This window comes from Eleginops maclovinus, chromosome 1, assembly GCF_036324505.1.
Source record: "Eleginops maclovinus isolate JMC-PN-2008 ecotype Puerto Natales chromosome 1, JC_Emac_rtc_rv5, whole genome shotgun sequence".
Taxonomy (NCBI): domain Eukaryota; kingdom Metazoa; phylum Chordata; class Actinopteri; order Perciformes; family Eleginopidae; genus Eleginops; species Eleginops maclovinus.
This window is the reverse complement of record NC_086349.1, coordinates 8,614,306-8,640,804: the sequence shown is the minus strand read 5'-3', so window position 1 is coordinate 8,640,804 and position 26,499 is coordinate 8,614,306. Positions and strand designations below refer to the sequence as shown.

Genomic DNA, 26,499 nt, shown 5'->3' with positions numbered 1-26,499 from the left:
CGTCACGGAACTTTTGCTCACTGGCGTCTCTCCTCGCCAGGGCATCTCGCAACTCACCATCGTCGTCAGTTGGGTCTACCTGCCCCTGTGCGTCGATATATTCATTACTGGCATCGGGGAGTTTATCATAATCGTACTTTAATCTTGCTAACTCTTCTGACAACTCAACTTCACGTAAACGGCCAGCACTAACATCAAAGCGGTTTATTCATGTTGTAAAGTTTCGTTGCGCATTTGAGCGCCTCCGCTTTAGGCTCTCTAGATCTAGCTTGTCTTCCGCCATTTGGTCCTTTCCAAGTGAATCAAATCACTAGAATCACTTTAGCAAAAGATCAGTGCAAAAAGGTTCGACTCGTTTTGGTAGATCCGTTCGGAACGAACGACTCGTCCTTGAACGGCCCAGACGTCTCTTGCTGGCTGCTACGGCTGGAGCAGTGTTGCGTAAAAAGTCACTTTATTAGCTCCGCAGTTTTTATGCTATCCACACAGCCTTACTTACGGTTGTGGAAGTTATTCAGCCCTTTAACGGCCCTGTTAGCTCTTGGCATCGGCTTCTCCGTTGTAGAGGCGTTGTTGACGGGCGCTCCCTTCACAGACTCCGGGTCTCCGGTCCCGACGCCGGCCCTCAACGATGGCTATTCTCCGCTCGGGGTCCGTGTCCTCTCCGGCACGGCTCCGACAGCGGTTTACAACTGTCCAGGTTTTCACTAAACTACCTGCTATAGTTTAATAAACTCCCCTCTGGAAGGGTTATCCGGACAAGCACGGCGGATACAACTCGAGTCACTTTACGAAGTTTTATTGCGCACATACACAATAAATTCACCCACTGATTAGCCCAACTGTTTCAGCTACACTAGCCCGTTGGTAATGTTAGTTACTTAGTGACATTTAGTTAGGTTGTAAACCTGCAATGCAAACACAAAACAAAACCCGAATTAACCAATGAAATTATGCACTCGTTCATATTAACATTAATTCCTGATTTAACCTAGCTTAGTTTATATAGGGTGACCAGATTTGAGGTGGCGAAAAAGAGGACACTTGCGATTGTTGGGGGGTGGGGGAAGCGCCAGTCAATTTAAGTACACGCTTAATGGTCCCAACAGTGAAAACCGGGCGTTTCCATGAATTTATAAAACCCCCCCGGACGCTCCGGACATGACGTAAAAAGAGGACATGTCCGGGCAAAAGAGGACTTTTGGTCACCCTAGTTTATAGTCACTCATCGACAAGGCGTACCAGTCCTGACCATCAATTGAATGAAAACAACAAAAGGGGGAGGCACCTTGTGGCGAGTCGTGCATATACACACACACAGGTTGGAAACCAAGTATGATAACAAAATAAACCTTAATATAACATGAAAGATATTACAGCAATCAGTTACAGTAACCTGGTTTGATTACAATATAAATATAAACATAACTCTTCCTATCACTTATAAATATATATATATATATATATATATATATATATATATATATATATATATATATATATATATATATATATATATATATATATATATATAAAGCAATAGTTTCCTCTGCTGGAAAGTTCTACACCTCCCACTTGGGCTACTGATTCTCGAATCCAAGTAGGCCACCATAACCAGCTCAAACAGTTAAACTTCTATATGAATTTCACCCCATAACCATGCACATAACGTTGCACTCTTGAACACGAATGCCACAATATGAATAACTATAGGATCAAGGTAGTTTTAATGTCCATAACCAACACTCATCATCTTTGATGAGATGACATCTTGATATCCTTTACCGAAACACACCACCAACCTCTAAGAGAATGGCGGTGGGGGAGCCTTGATCCTTTACCGAAACACACCATGGTGGGGCTCCTTTACTGTCCTTTACCAACCGAAACACACCATGGTGGGGAGGTCATTTGCTCCTCCACTGGTAGCACGACCACCAGCCTCCTAACGTCCCTGTGGAGGATGGTGGAGGGACAGTTCTCAGCACCACGGCTTCTCTTGGACTGCCCGCCGACAACCGGACAGCTCTGGCATGTTCTCACTCTCACGTCTCGTACTACACCCTTCACATCAGGACACGCCTCCACGACTCGACCCAGCCTGAACTGGCCCATCAGCGCGTTCTGGTCAGCCAACCACACCAGGTCCCCCACCGCAACATTTCTAGCAGGCGCCTGCCACTTCTGTCGGATGTAGAGACCCGGACCCGCCAGCTGGCTCCACCGCTTCCAGAACTTGTTGACCTCGATCTGGACTGCTCTCAGACGCACGACGGGGTAAGTTGCATACTCAAACCCTCCGGCGTCCCCACTGGGTCCTGCGCGTCCGAGCAGGAGGGACAAACAAAACCCGAATTAACCAATGAAATTATACACTCGTTCATATTAACATTAATTCCTGATTTAACCTATTTTAGCTTATAGTCACTCACCGACAAGGCGTACCAGTCCTGACCATCAATTGAATGAAAACAACAAAAGGGGGAGGCACCTTGTGGCGAGTCGTGCATATACACACACACAGGTCGGAAACCAAGTATGATAACAAAATAAACCTTAATATAACATGAAAGATATTACAGCAATCAGTTACAGTAACCTGGTTTGATTACAATATAAATATAAACATAACTCTTCCTATCACTTATATATATATATTATATATATATATATATATATATATATATATATATATATATATAAGCTATAGTTTCCTCTGCTGGAAAGCCCTACATTATTAATGATGTGAAATGTAATCAACACTTAAATAAGACTTTAGTTACACCTGGAGTAAATCCAAAGGCAACCCTGCAGTATACAAATTAACTCAAATTAGCTGCACCTATGCCAGCTTTGATAAACACTCTAATGCATCAATAATTGTAATCAAAACATATAATATATCATTCTGAAATGGGCCAATCTGCATAATGAGTAGCTAGGCCTACTTTTACTTTGGGCCCTTTGAGTATATTTTGAGGATAACACAATTGTCTTTTACTTGAGTAACATTATGAATGCAGGACTTTTACTTGTAACAGAGTATTCCTACCATCTGGCCTCTGTTACTTCTACTTTTACTCACGTACAAGATAATACAAGTACTTCTTCCGCCTCTGTCCACAAGTAGCTTGAAAGCAAATTGTAAACAACAAGTGACGTCAATTTAATGCGCGACTGAATAAGGTGGAAAAAAAGCCGCGTTCGAGTGGTGAACTAGATTATATACTTAGTTCGATTTAACAACGTACCTCTGAATGTGTACTAACCTTCCTTTAAGCTTTCTAGAAAATAACATTTCACTCCCCCCCTCGCAGTGGTTGTCATCGTCTAGCCGGGCAGAGACAACAGAAGGAAATCTTAACAACTTAGAAACAGCCTCGAGATAATGAGAGCTCCACACACTGGCGCTTTGCTATGGTTAGCTAGCTAGACCATTAGCTTTTCGTTTCATTTGACAGTTTTTGGGATTGAAAACATGACCACTCTAACGAGACAGGACCTCAATTTTGGACAAGGTAAGACAAATTAACCGACGGCATGAAACAGTTAATCACCCGTCCTTTAGCTGTGGCTCATAGCCCAAATGCCTCCACACAATTCAGTTGATATATTTGACAATGGATTTTCACCAAGCCAGTGAATAGATAACCCATTCACATATATATTTAGAATTATGGGTATGAACTGGATAATTCGGCTGTATAGCATAATGCATATCTGTACATTCTCCCTTACTTGCTTTTGCCATGTGATGCCTCTGAGCTAATGCGGCAACACTAAATTGGCAGGAATTTGCATTGAGTTTGGTCTTACAAGGACACATGAAACCCATGGTTGTTTCCCTTTTTCCAGTGGTTGCTGACATCCTGTGTGAGTTCCTGGAGGTCGCTATCCATCTCATCCTGTATGTCCGTGAGGTTTATCCATCGGGAATATTTCAGAAGAGGAAAAAATACAATGTACCAGTTCAGGTATACAGCATAAAATGTTTGTAATTACTGCATGCTCAGATTTTGCTCATCCCATTTGATCCCTAATACTGTTCGGGTTTTGATGTGTTTATTTCCAGATGTCATGTCACCCAGAGCTGAATCAGTATATTCAAGATACACTTCATTGTGTAAAGCCACTCATTGAAAAGGTAAGACATGACATAATGCTGACCAGTTATGGAAGATGCTTTTAAAAGTACTAGTTTACCACTGTCAAAAATATTTTGTGACAAGTAAAAGTCATAATTTGAAACTATGTGTATAATCAGATGAATATACTAATAAGTATTGAAAGCACTTAATGAAGGACATTTCCTTTGTGGATTCACATTACTCATGCATTACTCATGCATTTGTGTAAAACCAGGATTTTGTCTCCTGTAGTTTGTAGAGGTGGAATATTTAGAATTTATTATAAACTAATCCGCTGAGTATTTTCTCCATTATAGGATTGAAAAAAATAATCAGTTTAGTTTGTGAAAATGGTCAGATATGCACTCAGAGCCCCAAGTGACACCTTCACAATTCTTGTTTTCTAAATTAATTGATTAAAAGCAAAAGCAGCAAATCTGCTTTTTTTTAAATAAAAAAATTAACTAAAGAATCAAAAAACTTTAATTTTCTGTCAATCAACATTTTGATTCGTCGCCTATTGTCTGACAGATTTGGTAGTATTGATACTCGTAGTTTAGTTAAGTTAGATAATTAATGTAGTCTAATCCATGGTTTTATTTTTTTTAGACCTAACAAGATTTTCAAACTTATTTAAACCCATTGGTTTGAATGAAAGTGTTTGTTGCAGTTCAAGCTTCTCTTTGAATTCAATATGAATAACTATTATACTAACTAATATCATTTCTTAAAACCTTGCAATACAGTGTTTTTTAACAATAAGCTTTGAGTTAAATCTTAAACATGAGATTTGTACTGTGTACAGTATATGTAGAAATGACTTTCACCTGCATTCGCATCTGAACACATACATGTATATATATTTAACATTCCTAATTCATATATGTATATACAGATGTGGACAAAATTGTTGGTACCCTTCCGTTAAAGAAAGAAAAACCCACAATGGTCACTGAAATAACTTGAAACTGACAAAAGTAATAATAAATAAAAATGTATTGAAAAATAACGAATGAAAATCAGACATTGCTTTTGAATTGTGGTTCAACAGAATCATTTAAAAAAACAAAATAATGAAACTGGCCTGGACAAAAATGATGATACCCCTAGAAAAGACTGAAAATAATTTGACCACAGGGTCATGTTAAACTAAGGTGTGTCCTGTAATTAGCATCACAGGTGTCTTCAGACTTGTAATCAGTCAGTCTGCCTATTTAAAGGGTGAAAAGTAGTCACTGTGCTGCTTAGTATCATGGTGTGTACCACACTGAACATGGAGCACAGAAAGCTAACGAGAGAGTTGTCTCAGGATGTCTAAAAGAAAATTATAGACAAGCATGTTAAAGGTAAAGGCTATAAGGCCATTTCCAAGCAGCTTGATGTTCCTGTGACTACAGTTGCACTTTGGCTGCTGTTTGAGCCAAAGTGGACTTAATGGAAGACGACCGAGGAGGACACCACTGTTGAAAGCAAATCATAAAAAAGCGAGACTGGAATTTGCCACAATGCATGTTGACAAGCCACAAAGCTTCTGGGAGAATGTGCTTTGACAGATGAGACACAACTGGAACTTTTTGGCAAGTTACATCAGCTCTATGTTTACAAATGCAAAAATGAAGCATACAAAGAAAATAACACTATACCTACTGTGAACCATGCAGGAGGCTTGGTTATGTTCTGGGGCTGCTTTGCTGCATCTGTCACAGGGTGTGTTGAATCTGTGCAGGGTATCATGAAATCTCAAGACTATAAAGGCATTCTAGAGTGAAATGTACTGCCCAGTGTCAGAAAGCTTGGTGTTAGTTGCAGGTCATGGGTCCTCCAACAGGTTAATGACCCAAAACACACAGCTAAAAACACCCAAGAATGGCTCAGAACAAAACATTGGACTATTCTGAAGTGGCATTCTTTCAGCACTGATCTAAACCCTATTGAACATCTGTGGAAGGAGCTGAAACATGCAGTCCGGGGAAGGCACCCTTCGCTTGATAGCAGTGATTGACTCAATATGTTGTGCAACAAAATATTAACTTACCGTAAGTGTAACATCATTTTTGTCCCGGCCAGTTTCATTATTTTGTTTTCTAAAATGATTCGGTGAAGCACAATTCAAAAGCAATGTCTGATTTTCATTCGTTATTTTTCAATACATTTTTATTTATTATTACTTTTGTCAATTTCAAGTTATTTCAGTGACCATTGTGGGTTTTTCTTTCATTAACGGAGGGGTACCAACAATTTTGTCCACGTTTGTATGTACATTCAACTGATCATTGTTTAACCTTGTTATTTTGATATTTTTATTCAATGTTACTAACATGTCTAATCTTTTCACATTTTAGTATCCTTGTGTAAACTCTTATCTGTACTGTCCTATGTTTCACTCTTACTCTGTGGCTATGACACCTGAATATTCCCTACGGGGATCTATAAAGGTCTATCTTATCTTTCTAACAGAAAAACAAGAGACACACTTGTTTCACACAAATTTGATTTTAAGATGTATATCATTTTAACCCATCCCCTTGGAATTCAGGTATGTTTCACAGCAGTTATTAACTTACACATTTAATTAGACCAGTGGCCCCAGTACAAAGGTACCACACTTTTTGTTTTGTTTGTACTATGTACTGTTCTTCTGCTGATATGTAAGTTTGTTTATCTCTGTAGATGTTTCAAGGAATGTATAACTCTCTGTGGCTATTTCAAGATCTGTTGTATGCATTTTCTATACCTCTTTGACACTGTGATAAGACAAATTCAACCTTTTAAAGCCCTGAAGCTTTGTAAATGCAACAAATGTAACTATAGTAACTGTTTGATCATTAATTCAAAATCATTACAAATAAAACAGTGATTGAGAATGATTAAAATGCAACAATTAATTTATTGTTCAACAGTAATAGAAATGCAATGGTACAAAAGGAAAAGCAAACTGAGGAATATTCTCAGTCTGCTTCTTCAGATGGGCAGCACTATCAGACTGTTTCTGAACCAAGAAGGGCTGGACTCGTCTCTTCCTTTTGACCTCACCCTTCCTGAGTGTCAGTTCGTCCGGGGCTGCAGTTATGACAACAAGTCTATCATGGGGGGTTGGAAGAGCCAGAGTCACAGCAGGGCCTTGTTCTCTGCTGAGCTCCACATCCTCACAGTCTGTCTCTGGTGTAGGCAGCTCCACTGGATCAGTCTGACTGATTGTCATACCATCCTGGGTGACAGTTATGGCAGGAGGCTCATCATCAGTGGTCACAGAAGAGAGCAGGGCTGAAACCACAGCAGAGTTGTTTTCAAGGTTTTGCGCAGGGGAAAATTCTACTTCCCCCAAGCTGACATTGGCAGCAGGTTCAGCAAAAGGTGTCGGAGGAGTAGGTGAAGGAGAAGAGACAGGTTCTTGAACTGGTTCTCCGTCTTCCTCCAGACCAAGCTCCATATTCAAATCCCCAGCCAGACTGTGAATGGTATCTGCACTATCCACTACATCTGCTAGCTGGCTGCTGTTGCTTTCATTGCTTGAATTTTCAAACACACTGGTATTGCTCTGAGGCTCAAACAGCACACATATCTCACTCACTGCAGCATCTGCAATTGTGTTCAGTATTTGTGCTGCAAAGGAATTAAGCTCCCTCCTCCGGATGTCTTGAGCCGGGTACATCTGAAGGAACTGTAGGGGTGATTTGGTTCGGGGAGAGTGAGTGTGGCGAGCAGACAGGGTCTCGGTCAGAAGACCCAAAGGGCAAGGATGCAATGAGGCAAGGAGAAGGCAGGGTTTAATGCAAGAACCAGTATTTATTTTCCCTTTTGGTCTTGATTATTTTGTGTGCTGCATGAGAAAACAAAGAAACAATACAACTACAATTAAATAACGAAGTGGTCAATCAAACAGAGAAACCAACAATCATGTGCAAATACACAATTCAGAACTAAACAGCAAAGGCAACGAACAAGCAACAATCATGTGTGAATACGCAATCCACAACTAAACAGCAAAGTAACAAACAAGCAACAAACAATTCCCACATGGCTCCTAGCACATGTCTGAGAACAAAGGGATCAGCAAACTACCACAAAGGCATACAAATGAAACAATAAACAATGAATTGACCACTCACGTTAACTTGAAGACGCACACTTCAGGATATGTGGAGGAAACTCAGGACACAGGGTTAAATTGGTGTGCTGGCAGGGAGTGCAAAGGATGAACTAAAGGGTGAGCAGGCTATTTATAGTCTCCGCCCCTTAGCTGGCAGGTGGAGTGGGATTCAGTTTGGCAGATTCACCATATTAGAAAGATAACTGAAAAAAAAGGACGAAAATCCAGGGAGTCTTTTCATAGCCGCCCCGGAATTGGGATCAATTCCTCCTGAAAGAAAGACTCACTCTTCTTCCAACTCTGGAAGCACCATCAGACGACACACTGGTCTGGTGTAGGTTTGACGGCCGACCTGGACGTCAACGGACCGAACACGTCCGTCTCTACCGGCCATGACAGCTGTTACTCAACCTGTTGGCCAAGAGGCCCGCGGCAGTTGGGGGTCAAGGATCAGAACAGTCTTCCCTACTTCCAGATTCTGGACTTCCCTCAGCCACTTTCCTCTGGGTTGTAGGTTAGGCAAGTAGTCACGAATGAACCGTGTCCAGAAATGGTCCGCCAACATCTGGCTATGACGCCACTTCCTTCGCCCAAGGAGCTTGCTGTTGGCAAAGATGGCTTGTGGCAGGGAGGCGTCCCGCCGCCCCATCAGCAGCAAGTTGGGAGTGACCGGATCAGGATCACTGGCAGAAGATGAAAGATAGCCTAAAGGCTTTGAATTCATAATGCCTTCTACCTCAACCAGGACAGTGTGAAGGACAGCTTCAGAAGTGGTCTGATTCCCGAGGATCACTCGTAGGGCGTTCTTGACTGATCTGATTTCGCGCTCCCAGACTCCTCCAAAGTGTGGAGAACATGGCGGATTGAAGTTGAAGGAAATCTGCTGATTGGCCAAGTGTTCCTGAAGCTTGGGTTCCATGGCCTGGAAACATTGATTCAACTCCCTGTCCCCAGCACGGAAGTTTGTTCCCCTGTCCGCCCAGATCTCAAAGGGCTTGCCACGACGGGAGATGAAACGACGGAGTGCTAGGAGAAAGGCATCGACATCCATGCTTCCAAGCAAATCCAGATGTAAGCAACGAGTGGTTAAGCATTTAAAGATAATTCCCCATCGCTTCTCTGTTCTACGGCCATGGTGAATGATAAAGGGTCCAAAACAGTCTACACCAGTGGACCAGAATGGTGGTTTGAAGAGACGCAGCCTTGCCGGGGGCAGATCAGCCATCTTGGGCACTTCAGGAGAGGATTTCCACCTCTGACACTCTCTGCAACTGTGCTGATGTTTACGGATGGCTGGTCTTCCTCCCAGGATCCAATACTTGCGTCTCAACTCTCCAAAGACCCTCTCTGGCCCCGGATGCCGCAGGGACTCGTCATAGTGCTTAATGATGAGCTGCGTAGTGGGATGCTTTGGGTCCAGAATGATTGGGTGGATGATGTCTGGGTCTAGGTCCTGGGACCTGCGTAGTCTTCCTCCTACCCGCATCAGCCCAACATCTGGATCAAGCTCAGGAGAGAGTTGAAGTAGACTACTTTGCCTAGAGAGAGGCTTTCCTTTACGGAGAGCGCTGAGTTCTTCAGGGAAGCATGACTCCTGGGCTTGTTGTAGAATGAAGGTTTCCGCTGCTGCACCTTCGGTCACTTTGTCGGATTGAGTCAATGTTTGGTCAGTAGCGGTGATGAGGTCACTCCAGCTTTGATGCTTAGAGGCATTCGGCAATACACTGGGGGCAGCAGAAACATTCAGGCACGTAGCAGCCTTCCTCAGTTCTGTGCTGTCTGTGAGGGATGAGGTGTGGGAAACACCTGGAGCAACAGGCCAGCAAGTCTCAGGGTGCTGAAGGAAGGCAGGTCCGTCCGTCCAGCAGCTAGGTTGCGCCAGGTCACGCAGTGTCTTGCCTCGGGTCAGGTCATCAGCTGGGTTGTTTGGACTGTCCACATACCTCCAGTCATCTGAGTCTGTGAGTTCTTGGATCTCTGCGATTCGAGTGCCAACAAAGACCTTGTAGTGGCACGACTCTGACTTCAACCAGGTCAGCACTGTGGTGGAGTCACTCCAAAGGATGGTTCGGGCCAATGACAAGGTAAGTTCAGACTTCAAGGTAGTGGCCAACTGCGCCCCTACCAAGGCCGCGCTCAGTTCAAGTCGAGGCATTGACAACTGTCTCTTTGGTGACACCCTGGAGCGGGCCATGACGAATGCCACATGAACATGATCTTGGCTGTCATGGACACGTAAGTAGACCACAGTGCCATAGGCCCTTTCTGAGGCATCACAGAAAACATGCAGCTCTCTGTGTACACCTGACTGGTCAGCACAAGAGGGCACATAGCAGCGAGGCAGTCTGATGCTTGAGAGGTCAGCCAGTTCCTGTTCCCACTTCAGCCATCGGTCAACCAGTTCAGATGGAATGATGGGGTCATCCCAGCCTCGTTTGGTCTTCCACAAGTCCTGAACCAGCACTTTGGCCCTGGTGGTATAAGGTAAGATATACCCTAAGGGGTCGTATTGACTGGCCAGAGTGCGATAGATTAGGCGGAGTGTGGGAATCTTGATGGGTGTCACACGGTGTTTGTATCCCAGGCTATCAGGAAGGCAGCTCCAGCGCAAACCTAAGGTGGATTCCTGGGGGTCAATGCCAGCTTGAGAGAGCCACAAGTCCGTGCTAGCAGATCTTGCCTCTGGAGGGAGATGTTCGACAACGCGGGAGTCATTACTCGCCCATTGGCGAATTTCGAATCCCCCGCGAGACAGTGTGGAACGAAGTTTGTCCAGAAGTGCTTTGGCTGTGGCCGAAGAAGGGAAGCTTTGCAGGCAGTTGTCGACATAGAATGCCCTCAACACTGAGTTCATCACTCCCTCATCACTCTCTGGGTGCTCTTTGGCTTGACGCTGCAGGGCATAAATGGCGCAACAAGGACTACAAGTTGTACCGAAAGGTAACACCTGCCACTCATAGGTCTTTGGGTAGGTATCTTGAGCCATAGCTCGCCAGAGGAGTCTTAGCAGTGGCCTGTCAGCAGGGAGTAGATGAACTTGGTGGAACATAGATTTTATGTCACCACTGATGGCCACGCTGTGCTCACGGAAACGGAGGAGCACGCCAAGAAGAGAGGGACCCAGAGTTGGACCAGGAAGAAGGCTGCGATTCAGATTCAGGCCATGAAGCTGGAAAGAGCAGTTGAACACCAGCCGGTGTTTTCCACTCGCTTGTCTGATGATGTGATGTGGAACATACCAAGATTCTGAACCTGGCTGATCATCTTTGGGATCCACCTCCTTCACATACTCCATCTCGACCAGTTTCAGGATCTCCTGGTTGCAGATCTCAATGAGCTCAGGGTCCTTCTTCAACCTGCGTTCAGTTCCTCGCAGCCATGGCAACAAGTTATGGGTTGAAGAGGTTAGCCGTGGACTGTTCGGTGCTCTGAGCAATGGGGTAGCATATCGAGACACTCCACCTGCTTCTTTCACTGCAGTTTTCGTCTCGAGCAGCTCCAGGCAATAATGATCCTGCTTAGAGCGGGTTACTTCCTTCTCCTTACGGTGTGGAAAGGAATCGAGTCTCCACAGTCTCTCCACATTCTCCATCAACTCAGCAGTAGCTGGGCAGGATACAGTGTTGCAGAGTGTGAACAAGGCTTGTACATCAGAAGTCTGAAGTCGAGGTAAGGCATTGGCTGGGCCCTGAACAGCCCAACCCAAGGCAGTATGGACGGCGATGGGTCCCCCATAAGGTCCCATGTGGACAGGCTCTTTGGGCACCAACAAGTGGGAATGATCTGAGCCTATCAGGATCAGCGGCCGGGCTTGGACAAAGTCCGGTAAGGGTAGGCCTCGTAAGTGGGAATACTCCCTCTGCAGGTCAGAGGCGGGACAGGAATGCTCAGCCAAGTTGAGGACAGGAGCAGTAAAGGCATTGGCTATAAGGAATTTGATTTTCTTCTGGCTCACTGGGGAGATTGAACAGGAGATTGTCTCACCACTTATGGGAATCACCTCATGACGCACAGTTCTGAGATTCAGGACCTCTTCTGGTCCTTTTAGTTGCAGCTGGGACACTGCAGAGGTTAGGATGATCGTTCTTTCTGAACCATCGTCAAGTATGGCATATGTCTTCAGCCTCTGCCGGCCATTGATCAAGAAAATTGGGACTACCTTCAACATCACACGGGGAGATCTGTTTGGCTGATCCATGTACAGAGTGTCTGCAGAACAAGGTGCACGGACGAGCAGATTGAGGGTGTTTCCCGTTGCTGATTTCTCTGAGCCATGGGGGCCTTTAGATGTTGACGGTTGAGGTATGATGTTATGCAGGATGGTGAGATGCAACTCTTTGCAGACATTGCAAGGCTTTTTGAGGGTGCAATTATCTGGCTTATGACAGCGGGCACATCTGTAGCAACGATCATTCCTCTCTATCCAGGTTCTCAGTTGTGACGGGCTAAATTCTTTAACTTTCGGGCAAGTTCCCAGGAAGTGTTCCTTGTTGTTACAGTATGGACAAAAAGGTTGGAACTTGGGTTTCCCATGGATTGTCATCCCCCTTCCATGGCTTGGTTGAACATCAGGCTGGCTCTCCACAGTGGCGGTGTTGCTCAGGTACATCGTGGTCGGCGTCGCCCTTCTCCCCAGGTTCTTCTGGACTGGCTCTCGTCTCTCCACTGACGCAGGTCCCGAGACTTGTTGGGCAATACTCTTGGCCCGGGCTTTAACCTTGAGCCATGCTGAAAAATCTTCCAAGGTGTATGATTGTTCTGAACCCTCTTTCAAGATGCCACGAAGCAAACAGTGCTCAATGAAACTGTCTCGGTTTTGAATGGGGAGCTTGGCAAGAAGCCTGTCTACGTGAGAGCCACACCGTAACTCACTTCCGTCTGCACCTTCCACTGACCTCAGCATGCCAATCAATGAATGTACAGAAAGAGCGAAGTCCTGGAAAGCGTTGCTGTCACCAAGTCTGACAGGTGGTGAATTGAGGATGCTAGCTATTTCACTTTGGACCAACTGCCGTGGCTGGCCATACTTTGCCTTAAGGGCAGCAAGAGCGGAAGTGTAGGGAGTTGAGGCGTGCATATAGGACTTTGCCAGTTTGTATGCACTTGGCAGCCTCAAGTGATCCATAAGGACCTGAAACTTGTACTGTTCAGAAAGGTGAGCGTGGATATCTAAGAGATTCTCCAACGCCATGGTAAGCAGAACAAAGTCACTTTCCTTTCCGCTCTCAAAATAAGGCAATCTTGGCTTCGGGATGCCAAAGGCAGTCGCTACTAAAAGCTCCATTATACTAGCGCCCTCTGATACCCTCTCAATGGGGTTAGGCAAGGAAAGAGGTGCAGGTTTCTCACGAACCGGATCTGAAGGCCTCTGACTCCTGGCCGGACGAGGTGCGGTCAGCGCTATGTGGTGAAACAAAGGAGGTGATGGAGCCGCATGCTCGGGACTGGAAGTCTGAAGTAATGTGTGACTCTCAGCAGTAGGATCAGAAGTTGCTGCTTGACTCACAGCATCTACAGGTAGACTCACAGCTGGAGGTAAGTGGTGGTACGAAAGAGATTGTTCACTCACTGGAACTTGATAGGAGACCGATGTCTGAGGAACCTCAGGGGGAGCCTGCTGCTCGGAGAACAGATCAACAGGTTCAGCTGAATCCAGGACTCTGGAGCTCAGGGAAAAAGGAGCAAGCACTTGAGGTGGGTCATTCACACTGGACATAGCTGGCGGAGCGGGTGGATGTTCTGTGGTCATTCCTACATCCCCAGTGAAGGATGTGATTAATCGAGCCTCTTCCAGTTCTCTTCGGACTTTCCGTAGTCGTCGCTGTAGAGTAAGAGACCGGGTCATCCTCTCTCTCTCCTTCAAAGCTTCTTGTGCTCGCCTATCCAGTTCTTGTGCCCGTTCATCTATAGCTTGTTCCTCCTCAATCTGACGCTGTATCTCCTGCAGTTCTCCAAGTTTCCTCCTCTCATCGACCATGGCCGCCTGTTGTGGGGTGAGCTCCACCTGTTGGCTCCTGCGTGAGCTTCGGGAGCTTCCACTAGCATAAGTGGAGCTAGAAGAGAAGGCCGTCTTCGACCTTGGTGGTGGCTCACGCTTGTCGCTCTTGCCCCTGGATCTGCCAGGTCTCACATCTCTCAGGTGGATCGGAGCAGATGCTGGCTGTGTAGCTGGCTGTGGAGCGGGCAGTGGAGCGGGCAGGGGAGCGGGCAGTGGAGCGGGCTGAAGAGCTGCTGATTCAAGCTGGACATAGTCGTGGGTAACTTCATAGTCCTCTTCTTCTTCCTCCTCGACTGTCGTCTCTTCCTCCTCCACTCCTCGTTCCTCAGCGGCTGTGTTCTCTCTCAGCGTCTGATCAGGGTTTTCATGGTCATCCGCCTGGACATCAACAGCACCTGGGGGTGGAGGCGGCAGTACGGCTGCTTGGCTGTGACGAGGGAGGCTTTTGGGCTGGCTGGAGAGTTTCCCATCAGGATCCAGGAAGCCATAGCGGTCAGGTGGACGTCTCTCTCGTGTAGGTCTGGATACCGTCCCCTCACTTCTGGTTCCAGCTTGGGGGGCCTTCTCTGGCAACGTCAACTCTCTTGACTCCTTACCGTTGCCTGCCATAGTATCACTCACTCAGTATCCGGCTCGAAGGACCATTGAAGGAACTGTAGGGGTGATTTGGTTCGGGGAGAGTGAGTGTGGCGAGCAGACAGGGTCTCGGTCAGAAGACCCAAAGGGCAAGGATGCAATGAGGCAAGGAGAAGGCAGGGTTTAATGCAAGAACCAGTATTTATTTTCCCTTTTGGTCTTGATTATTTTGTGTGCTGCATGAGAAAACAAAGAAACAATACAACTACAATTAAATAACGAAGTGGTCAATCAAACAGAGAAACCAACAATCATGTGCAAATACACAATTCAGAACTAAACAGCAAAGGCAACGAACAAGCAACAATCATGTGTGAATACGCAATCCACAACTAAACAGCAAAGTAACAAACAAGCAACAAACAATTCCCACATGGCTCCTAGCACATGTCTGAGAACAAAGGGATCAGCAAACTACCACAAAGGCATACAAATGAAACAATAAACAATGAATTGACCACTCACGTTAACTTGAAGACGCACACTTCAGGATATGTGGAGGAAACTCAGGACACAGGGTTAAATTGGTGTGCTGGCAGGGAGTGCAAAGGATGAACTAAAGGGTGAGCAGGCTATTTATAGTCTCCGCCCCTTAGCTGGCAGGTGGAGTGGGATTCAGTTTGGCAGATTCACCATATTAGAAAGATAACTGAAAAAAAAGGACGAAAATCCAGGGAGTCTTTTCAACATCTCTCTAACCTTTTCCTGGATAGACAGGACCATGGCATCTCTGATGGAGCAAGAGAAGGTGACCGGATGGTGCACAGAGGACAAAGCGTTGGAGACTCTGTCCAAAACACACTTAGTAACACCAACAGCCATTTGACTGAGCTTCTGCGAGGGCATGTTGAGAAAGGTGCTTCGAGGAGGTGACCAGAAGCCTTGTAGGACTTTTGGTACCACCTGCAACACCACATCTCCTGGGCCGAGCAGTTTGGAGCTTGGGGCTGACTGCAGTCGCTGTGTCAGTGTCCTGCCGTACTCCAGAGCCAAGTTCATCAGCTTTGGGTTACGAAAACAAGCAGGGATGTCATCTGGAGACATGAGCAGCTTTCTAGCTTCAAATACGATGTCTCGCATTTTCATGCTGTTGATCACCTCCCACAACAGGTTGAGAAGAGGCTTTGCAACATCTTCATCATGGTCCTCTATTTCAAAGTCCCAGAGCTGCACTCTCAGTGAGCTTTTGCTTTGTTCTTGCAGCAGGTCTGTCATGTCATCGACAGTCACCTCAGATGGGATCACGCCTTTCTGCTGAAGCCGCAAAAGTTCAATCACCAGTGCGATCTTGGTCTTGTAAGAGCTGATATGCCAGCAGATTTGCAGAGCCCGCTCATATACGGGAGTGTCGAACAACACTCTGATGGGTCTGTATATGCCTGTGCTTCCTTCAAGGAAATCCATGGACATTTTGTTGCTTGATTTCTGAAAACTCTCGCTGACTGTTGAACCATCCTGGATAGAAGCAGGGGTAACAGAGCGTGGAGTAGTTGGAGCCGTAGAAGAGTTGGATTGAAGCCCAACTGCAGATGCAAATGGTACTTCCACCGAGCTTACAAGGGCAGTAGGATCATCACTTGGTGTCAGAGGAGTAGGTGAAGGAGAAGAGACAGGTTCTTGAACTGGTTCTCTGTCTTCCTCCAGACCAAGCTCCTTATTTAAATCCCCAGCCAGAGTGTAAATGGTCTCTGCACCATCCACTACATCTTCAAGCTGGCTGAAGTTCCTTTCATTACTTGAATTTTCAAGCACATGGGTATTGCTCTGAGGCTCAAACAGTTCACATACATCGCTCGCTGCAGCATCAACAATGGTGTTCAGTATTTGTGCTGCAAAGGAGTTAAGCTCCCTCCTCCGGTTGTCTTGAACTGGGTACATCTCTCTAACCTTATCCTGGATAGACAGGACCATGGCATCTCTGATGGAGCAAGAGAAGGTGACCGGATGGTGCACAGAGGACAAAGCAGTGGAGACTCTGTCCAAAACACACTTAGTAACACCAACAGCCATTTGACTGAGCTTCTGCGAGGGCATGTTGAGAAAGGTGCTTCGAGGAGGTGACCAGAAGCCTTGTAAGACTTTTGGTACCACCTGCAACACAACATCTCGTGGGCCGAGCAGTTTGGATCTGGGGGTAGACTGCAGTCGCTGTGTCAGTGTCCTGCCGTACTCCTGAGCCAAGTTCATCAGCTTTGGGTTACGAAAACAAGCAGGGATGTCATCTGGGGACATGAGCAGCCTTCTGGCTTCAAATACGATGTCTCGCATTTTCATGCTGTTGATCACCTCCCACAACAGATTGAGAAGAGGCTTTGCAACATCTTCATCACGGTCCTCTAGTTCAAAGTCCCAGAGCTGCACTCTCAGTGAGCTTTTGCTTTGTTCTTGCAGCAGGTCTGTCATGTCATCGACAGTCACCTCAGATGGGATCATGCCTTTTTGCTGAAGCCGCAAAAGTTCAATCACCAGTGCGATCTTGGTCTTGTAAGAGCTGATATGCCAGCAGATCTGCAGAGCGCGCTCATATACGGGAGTGTCAAACAACACCCTGATGGGTCGGTAGATACCTGTGTTTCCTTCAAGGAAATCCATGGACATTTTGTTGCTGGATTTCTGAAAACACTTGCTGACTGTTGAACAATCCTGGATAGAAGCAGGGATTACAGAGTGTGGAGTTGGTAGAGCCATAGGAGAGTTGCCTCTTCCTACTTCAGTGGTCTCCATTGATACGCTGTTGCCATACATCAGAGTACAGAACAGACTTAAAAACACAATTACAATGATAGACTGGGGAGTACTCAAGCACAGTTGATCAGTTGATCACACAGACAGAAGTGAACAGTGTGTATTCAGGTGGCTGAATGCTGCTGAATGTGGCTGGAATGAAGAAGGACTCCGACTCCTTATCTCAAAAATTCTGGAACCCTAGAATCTCGTAACCGTTGGTTTGGAACTCTTGTCTTGTGGAACTTGTTTTTTTGCTAAATCTACTGCGTGACAACCTTTTTAGTTTGTGAATCCTTTGAATCCACCAACAAGCATTTTCATACAAAGTTTATTAGCAATGAAACTGACTGAAAAAAAAGTGATTTTGTTGCAGTTATTTCTTTATGTTTAGTAGTTAAACATTTGTTGCAAACATTTCCAACTTTGTTTCAGCCAACTACAAATACACCAATAAAAAACACACAAACAGATTTTCCGGGTTCAGATTTGATATCTGCACTTTAAACGTTTTTTTCTTTCTCACTGGCGGATTCACAAAAGTGAACTGAAAGTGTAGTGTCTAACTAAGACCTTATCAGAAAAAAAGTTATAAACGCAGATTTTCTTAGCCAGTTGTACCTCCCTTATTGCCAACTCTTTTCATCTTCCTTCTGAAACCCCAATCGTTACCTTAAATCTCCAGTCTTCCATTTTCGGTAAGTAAAGCTTTAATTGATTAAAGGTATAACGTGGCATGAGAAGAAAATGCCCAAGTGAAGTACAAGTACCTCGAGTTTGTATCAAAGTAGAGAAACAAAATACAGCAAATGCACTTTAGGTCCTGTCCACCACTGACACTGACTGAGGTTAATTGAGGAGACATCTGTAACCTCTCAACTACATGTTTTTCATGTATTTACTGCTGAAGTTTTTCATTTCCCTCCCAGAATGAAGCAGAGAAGGTGGTGGTGGTCATCATGGACAAAGAGCATCACCCAGTAGAGAGATTTGTGTTTGAGATTTCCCAACCTCCACTACTGTCCATCAGGTTTTTCCCTTTCTTGTCTTTTGTTTTAAATCACAAGTCTGTATAAATACAATGCTCCAAGTTTCTGATATATGTTAAGGCTGGTCCTGGTCACTAACCGGCAGTTTTTTTTGTTGTTGTTTCAGCTCAGACACTTTACTGTCACATGTGGAGCAGCTGCTGAGGGCGTTCATCCTAAAGATCAGTGTGTGTGATGCTGTCTTAAACAATAACCCACCAGGTAACGTCACTAATGATCACATAAAGAGAAGCATTCTATGAAGATTTTTAGAAGTAATTTGCTCTGATGTCCTGACACAACTCAGCCCAGCTACAGAGTCTCCACACCAGAGGTTACCAAAATACAGTCTTTTTTAGGGATGCACCGGAACCTGATTTTTAAGATCCTGCCGGATACCGGATCCACTGCTTAAGATACTGCCGGAACCGGAACCGGAACCGGATCCTACTCGGATCATCAGCTAGTACATTATAATGCAGTGAAAACCACTTTACAGTTCATTACTTCATTTCCTTTCCTTAACAGATGAAACATACGCAATAACTTCTAACATTATCTATTTTATTTCAATAGTTACTTGGAACACACCGCTGAAATGTGCAGCTTAACGTCATTTGTGTACAGGCTTATTGTTCAACTTCTGTTCAATCCAAAGAACAAAGAAAGAGAGCAAAAAATTAGATTATTTATTACTAAAGAGAATGAGGCCTGTCATAAACAGCAAGCCATAAAGTGCTCTTTGAAAAGTAAAAGAAAAGAGTAAAAAGAATCCAACATAGGCCTACTGCTTTTACAAACTAAAATATAGCAAATGTAGCACATGTATAACTCTTGGATACAAAATGTTAATAGGCCTGGTAAATGTAATGAAAAAAGATGTAGGCTAATAGTAGCCTATTAACTGCAGACTGATTTTTTTTTCTCAGAAAAAAAAACACTGGGAATCTTGATAATCATGAATGCTCATGGAACAGGCTATTTCACTTTTCAAGCACATAATTGTAGGCTTAATTAGAACATTAAACAAAGTGTGGCACAAAAAACTCGAACCTACTCTATATTATGAACAACTTCTATAGCTAGCTTTCACAGAAAATGAGCGTTTCCTTTCAGAAAAACAAGACGCTCTGCATTTATCGGCGACAGCCGGTTGCGCGTGTGAGAACGGATGTCTCCAGCGGTGCTGAAAAGTCGTTCACTGGGTACAGAGGTTGGTGGTGGGCAGAGATAAACTTTGGCCGTTTTTGACAGCAGTGGAAAGCGCTGCTGATTGCCTCTCCACCACTGAAGCGGGTCTTCGGTTAGAGGAATCAGTGGCTCGCTGTAAAAAACGCTGACCTCTGTTTCGGCGCTCAGTGTGGCTGTCTCACACTCGGTGTTGCTGCGGAACAGATCGTCCCAGTTGCTCCAGATACCTGAACAGTGTCGTTTCGCTCGGCCTGTCGCCCCCTCTGTCTCAGCCTGGTCAGATGGCGCTAGCCTCGCACGCGAGTCTTGATCTGATTCGGATATGCGGGAGACAGCCTCCTGCACAAGTAACTTTGATCGGCACTGGAGTGTGTCATTCATCCAAAATTTGGTTTTATATCTCGGATCAAGACTTGTTGCCACAATGAACGCAGCGTTGCCCTCAAGTCCCTCAAATCTGTCTCGCAGGGACGTCAGCATGCGCTCTTTCATCTGTTTAATTCCACTGCTGTCGTTTTCATTGTGAATGAAGCGCTTCAGCATCATCACAGCTGGCAGGACTGTTGATATGCATGCATTTTCTGCACTTATTTCCCTTGTCAACTCCTCGAAAGGCCTGAGCACACTGAGCACATCTTCCATCAGAGTCCACCTCTGAGCATGAATATGTTGCATGCTCTCCGTCTCTGACACATAGAGGTTTATGGCACGCTTCTGTTCCACCAAGCGATTGCACATCAGATAGGTAGAATTCCACCGTGTCACTACGTCCTGGATTAATAGGTGATGTGGTAGCCCCAACTCCTGCTGAAGAGCTGACAGCCTTGATTTCGCGCTTGAAGAGTGTTTAAAGTGGCCTACTGTTTTCCTGCCCAGTGCGAGCATGTCAGAGATACTTTTTTGGGATAGAAGGCTTTCGTGTATGCACAGCTGGAGCGTGTGTGCGAAGCAGCCAGCACTGGGAATGCCAGCTTCGGACATGGCTTTGCGCATATTCGCAGCGTTGTCCCTCAGGACCAGGTGACATTTGTTGACAGGTATGTCCCACGCTTTCATAATGCCTTGCAGTGCGTTTGCGATGTTAATAGCTGTGTGTCTTCCATCGAATGCCTCGCATTGTAGGATAGCAGTCACGCGGTTGAAATGATCATCAATCCAATGTGATGTTACGCTCAAATATGACTGAGTGGTGTATTCGCAAGTCCATGTGTCACATGTAAATGAAAAGGCCTGCGCTTCCTTGACATGCGCTCGTATACGGGAAGCTACCGTTTCATACATTTCAGGAATTATTTTATCAGCAAAGAAACGCCGTGAGGGGAGTTTGTAACGAGGCTCAAGCAATTGCACTAGCTCGGTGAACCCAGTGTCTTCCACAATGCTGTATGGTTGCAAATCAACAGCTATCATTTTACCGATTGCGGCATGTATGGCATTGGCTTTTGGGTTGTCTGAAGCCCACGGTTTGTTTGGTACAGGGCTAGTGAAGTTGGTAATAGTGGTCTGAGTACCACTCTGTGACTGTGCTGCTGTGGTACCTGTAGCCTCACTGACGTTAGACTCGGCCTTGCACAACTCATACTCCGTTGGATGCTTTGCACGGAGATGTTTAAACAGCGGAGATGTTGAGTAGTGTCTAGTGTCTTTACCTCCACGAGCCAAATTTGTACTGCAAAGCTTGCATATCGCGCGACTTGAATCTCCCTCTTTCAGTTCAAAGTACTGCCATACAGCACTTTTTCGGCTCAATGCATCCATTTCCGCCGACGACTGCTAGCACAATGGAGGTTATCTTCTTTAAACATTTAACGACGTAATCACGTTGTGCGTACGTGCTGTAGGATCCGGTCCGGTTGGGGCACCGGGTCCGGCAGTAACCGGACCTCGTCAAAAACGCCACTATCCGGCAAAACCGGACCCCGGATCCTGGATCCGGTGCATCCCTAGTCTTTTTAGAGGTGCAACATTATTATTACTTTTTTTATCAAAGCATCTGCAATTGAGAAGGAAGACAAGTTAAATTGCAAATGATTTGAAATGATGCAGTGAAGCAATAAATAGATCATAGGTGAGCTTTTTAGGAGACCTGAGGAGAATAATTTGCCTTTAAGGCATAGTTCAGGGTTTTAAATTGTCTTATCAAATCCTTCAAAAGTAATACCTACTCTGAAAACGAGATTTATTGGACAAGCACACATTAAAGTAAGCAACGACTAGACATTTAGAAAATTAGAAGGGAACCAAGCATTTAATGACAGTCTGTGAGACCCTATGACACATAACATTGATGATTAAGTAGAAGTACAGTAGTACAAAGTCATTTTTTTAACCTGTTTTCTGTCACAGGGTGTTCATTTACAGTGCTGGTACACACCAGAGATGCTGCTACACGCAACATGGAGAAGGTTCAAGTCATTAAGGTGAGGCTTTTAAAAAAAACTAAAAACTTAAACTTTGTTTTCCTTGCACCCCCTCACGGTCAAATCTTGATGAATTTAAGTTTCAACAATACATCCATTTTCAAATTCATATGCAGCCTATGCAGTTTGATCCAAGTTTCATTATCCAGTTGGATACTCACTTCTTCACAAACACATGCATTTTGTTTCAACTATAACAATTTAAAATATAAACTATAACACCCCTTGTTATGCAATACCAATTATGTGCAATATATATAAACATATGCCGTTAATAACTGTGCAATATATATATATATATATATATATATATATACAGTGGGGCAAAAAAGTATTTAGTCAGCCACCAATTGTGCAAGCTCTCCCATTTAAAAAGATGAGAGAGGCCTGTAATTGTTATCATAGGTATACCTCAACTATGAGAGACAGAATGAGAAAAAACAATCCAGGAAATCACATTGTAGGATTTTTAAAGAATTTATTTTCAAATTATTGTGGAAAATAAGTATTTGGTCAATAACAAAAGTTCATCTCAATACTTTGTTATATACCCTTTGTTGGCAATGACAGAGGTCAAACGTTTTCTGTAAGTCTTCACAAGGTTTTCACACACTGTTGCTGGTATTTTGGCCCATTCCTCCATGCAGATCTCCTCTAAAGCAGTGATGTTTTGGGGCTGTCGCTGGGCAACACGGACTTTCAACTCCCTCCAAAGATTTTCTATGGGGTTGAGATCTGGAGACTGGCTAGGCCACTCCAGGACCTTGAAATGCTTCTTACGAAGCCACTCCTTCGTTGCCCTGGCGGTGTGTTTGGGATCATTGTCATGCTGAAAGACCCAGCCACGCTTCATCTTCAGTGCCCTTGCTGATGGAAGGAGGTTTTCACTCAAAATCTCACGATACATGGCCCCATTCATTCTTTCCTTTACACGGATCAGTCGTCCTGGTCCCTTTGCAGAAAAACAGCCCTAAAGCATGATATTTCCACCCCCATGCTTCACAGTAGGTATGGTGTTCTTTGGATGCAACTCTGCATTCTTTCTCCTCCAAACACGACGAGTTCAGTTTTTACCAAAAAGTTCTATTTTGGTTTCATCTGACCATATGACATTCTCCCAATCCTCTTCTGGATCATCCAAATGCCCTCTAGCAAACTTCAGACGGGCCTGGACATGTACTGGCTTAAGCAGGGGGACACGTCTGGAACTACAGGATTTAAGTCCCTGGCGGCGTAGTGTGTTACTGATGGTAGCCTCTGTTACTTTGGTCCCAGCTCTCTGCAGGTCATTCACTAGGTCCCCCCGTGTGGTTCTGGGATTTTTGCTCACCGTTCTTGTGATCAATTTGACCCCACGGGGTGAGATCTTGCGTGGAGCCCCAGATGGAGGGAGATTAGCAGTGGTCTTGTATGTCTTCCATTTTCTAATAATTGCTCCCACAGTTGATTTCTTCACACCAAGCTGCTTACCTATTGCAGATTCAGTTTTCCCAGCCTGGTGCAGGTCTACAATTTAGTCTCTGGTCTCCTTTGACAGCTCTTTGGTCTTGGCCATAGTGGAGTTTGGAGTATGACTGTTTGAGGTTGTGGACAGGTGTCTTTTTTACTGATAACGAGTTCAAAAAGGTGCCATTAATACAGGTAACGAGTGGAGGACAGAGGAGTCTCTTAAAGAAGAAGTTACAGGTCTGTGAGAGCCAGAAATCTTGCTTGTTTGTAGGTGACCAAATACTTATTTTACCGAGGAATTTAACAATTAATTCATTAAAAATCCTACAATGTGATTTCCTGGATTGTTTCCCCCATTCTGTCTCTCATAGTTGAAGTATACCTATGATGAAAATTACAGGCCTCTCTCATCTTTTTAAATGGGAGAACTTTCACAATTGGTGGCTGACTAAATACTTTTTTGCCCCACTGTACATACATACATACATACATACATACATACCTGGCTGCTATATGTGAGAACTGTTACAGGATGTCTGTTTTGTAACTTTTGTAGCTGTTGTTGGCTCTTTTTTTGCTATAACAAATGCAAATTTCCCCTCTGTGGGACAAATACAGGTATTCTGATTCTGATAGACAAATGCTTTGGTTATATTATCCCTGTAACATAAATGGCAAAAAAGCATTTTGAATCAAAACGTTTATAAACAGATGTTGTAATATAATTGTACAGTTGTTAAATGCCACCCATATTAACTTTTTTATTCATCATGAATTTAAAAAAAGTAAAGTATTCCTTAACTTATGATGTGAGACTGAATAGTAATAGAACAGTCTGAATCTGTTTACTTTTTGTTAGGATTACAATATCCTCTATTAATATGTAAACACTAAACAATTCAAAAAATGATCTGCCTGTCACATTTCCCTCTTCAGGATTTTCCATGGATAGTGGCTGATGAGCAGGAGGTCCACATGCAGGAGCCGAGACTCATCCCGCTGAAGACCATGACATCCGACATAGTAAAAGTAATTACCCCTCTCAATCAGTGTATCTGCTTTAAGCTTATAGTTATGCTTGGTCGAGTTGTCATAATGTCAGGTTGAATTTCCCCCAATTGCTCCTATTTTATTTTTTGATTGTTCTCTGTCTTTTACAGATGCAGCTCTACGTGGAAGAGAGAGCTCAGAAAACGTAGGCCTGGGATGATGTTAACCCATGATAAGAATTTAAAACACAGTCTATCACAGCTGGAAACTGTCTAAAAGAAGACTTCTATATGTAAACGAGCTTTGAGGGGTCGCAAAGACTACAGGCGCTATATAAATGACTCCCATTTGCCATTTCATGATCATCATAAAGAAACATAGAGCAAATACACTGACATTTTATTCAGAAAACTTGTTCAGAGACTGATTGGATCTGATGCCACATAAATATGCATGAATGTGGTTATGAATTGTGTTTGTTAGTTTCCACGCACATCTTTAATGTGACATTATGATCAAAAAGTAACTGTCACACCATGACGATAAAATCCCAGGGAAGAAGGATAACCCCAGTACAACAAATATCACCAGCATCATCTACTGACAACAGGTATCAGATTAACCCTCAGCTGTGGTGCATCCTCACTGTTTCTCTTCGTTTTTCCCAAAGCTGCCTAGAGATTATCTTTTCCCCTACACAGGGAACATTGTAAGACTTTCATATTCCACTATAATGTCCCACTGACTCATAGCAGGTCTGTGCATGGTATCTACAGTATGATAGATGGGAGAGGGATGCAGTGGGAGAGTCTTTGAGGGCTTCCTACGCAGTAACTGGGACCTTGGTGTGTTTACCCGTGCAACCAGTGTTTTTTTTTACCCATTCTTATGTGTCAAAGTTGTTGTAAATGTTGTGATAAAGGAACAGTTATAACTGCAGAAAAATATGTGAATTAATAGTATAAAATATTACATGGTGATAAAATATGTTTTCAAAGCACCACCTTGAGCAAGATAGTTTTAGGATGATTCTTGCTAAAACGTTTTTACTATATGGAATAACACTTGATGAGACAGAAGAAATTGTGGAGACAATGGCAGCAGCATGTTGAATGCTCACACGCTTTCTATACAATGCTGATGGATTTGAAGTATGCAACGGTTGCTGCTGTCACTTATTACCTTTTTAAGTGCATTTAGACATAACTCCTAAAGGTAACCTGATACTTAAAATGTGTCTAAATACATTATAAACTTATATTCAACTTTCAATGTCATGTATAGAAGGTTATTAAAATATGTTCATGAGATAAACTAAATTCTAACAAGATTGGTGTTTTGCTTTCCAGTCATTGTTTGTTTGCCTACTTTAATGTTCAAAAAGCTATTTTTTTTTTATCTCATACTGCCTGTGCTGCAGCACCTCTTTTCACCCTCACCCAACTTTGGGATTTGAGCCTCTGCAGACCATTTACATGCACCAGAACCTATATCAAACACCAAAAAGTATAATAGGACAGCTGGTTTGAGCTTTCCTCAGTAAAAAAAAGGTTGGATATGTTGCAGATTCACATTTTTATAGACAGGCATAATACATTTTTCTTCATTTTCTTTCCCTCCGCAATTCACTGCAAACACTTATACATAAAACACTTGACATTTTTGGTATACTTTATATTGAAAAGCGAATTTTCCATAATGTTACTTTAAGACTGCTTAACCGTAATGCCCCTGTTGTACCTCTTGTGTATTAACAGAGATCCCTCAAGTGTTGCCCTTTTTCACTCAGAATGTACAGCCTTGTGGTTTTTTTCACAAAAAAGGTCTATTAGGTAAGTAAGTCATT

At 44.0% G+C, this 26,499-nt stretch overlaps 2 protein-coding genes and 2 long non-coding RNA genes across 4 annotated transcripts; 1 reads left to right on the top strand and 3 right to left on the bottom strand.

Moving 5' to 3' along the window:
* Positions 1-783: 783 nt before the first annotated feature.
* Positions 784-3,144, bottom strand: LOC134865270 (uncharacterized). Its single transcript, XR_010165919.1, has 2 exons — positions 3,090-3,144; positions 784-2,318 (listed from the first exon to the last, which is right to left on the bottom strand). It is a non-coding gene; the product is annotated as an uncharacterized LOC134865270 (long non-coding RNA).
* Positions 3,130-25,983, top strand: mad2l2 (mitotic arrest deficient 2 like 2). Its single transcript, XM_063884749.1, has 8 exons — positions 3,130-3,518; positions 3,856-3,974; positions 4,073-4,144; positions 18,505-18,605; positions 18,731-18,825; positions 22,141-22,214; positions 24,600-24,692; positions 24,824-25,983. Exons 1-8 carry the CDS (start codon positions 3,479-3,481, stop codon positions 24,860-24,862), a joined length of 633 nt encoding a protein of 210 aa, XP_063740819.1. The 5' UTR covers positions 3,130-3,478; the 3' UTR covers positions 24,863-25,983.
* LOC134869626 (uncharacterized) lies at positions 7,894-8,619 on the bottom strand. Its single transcript, XR_010166437.1, has 2 exons — positions 8,237-8,619; positions 7,894-7,947 (listed from the first exon to the last, which is right to left on the bottom strand). It is a non-coding gene; the product is annotated as an uncharacterized LOC134869626 (long non-coding RNA).
* On the bottom strand, positions 8,624-15,534 carry LOC134871035 (uncharacterized). The gene is made up of 2 exons (XM_063893624.1): positions 15,317-15,534; positions 8,624-15,027 (listed from the first exon to the last, which is right to left on the bottom strand). The coding sequence occupies exon 2, from the start codon at positions 14,822-14,824 to the stop codon at positions 8,624-8,626; it is 6,201 nt and encodes a 2,066-aa protein (XP_063749694.1). The 5' UTR covers positions 14,825-15,027; positions 15,317-15,534.
* Positions 25,984-26,499: the final 516 nt, after the last annotated feature.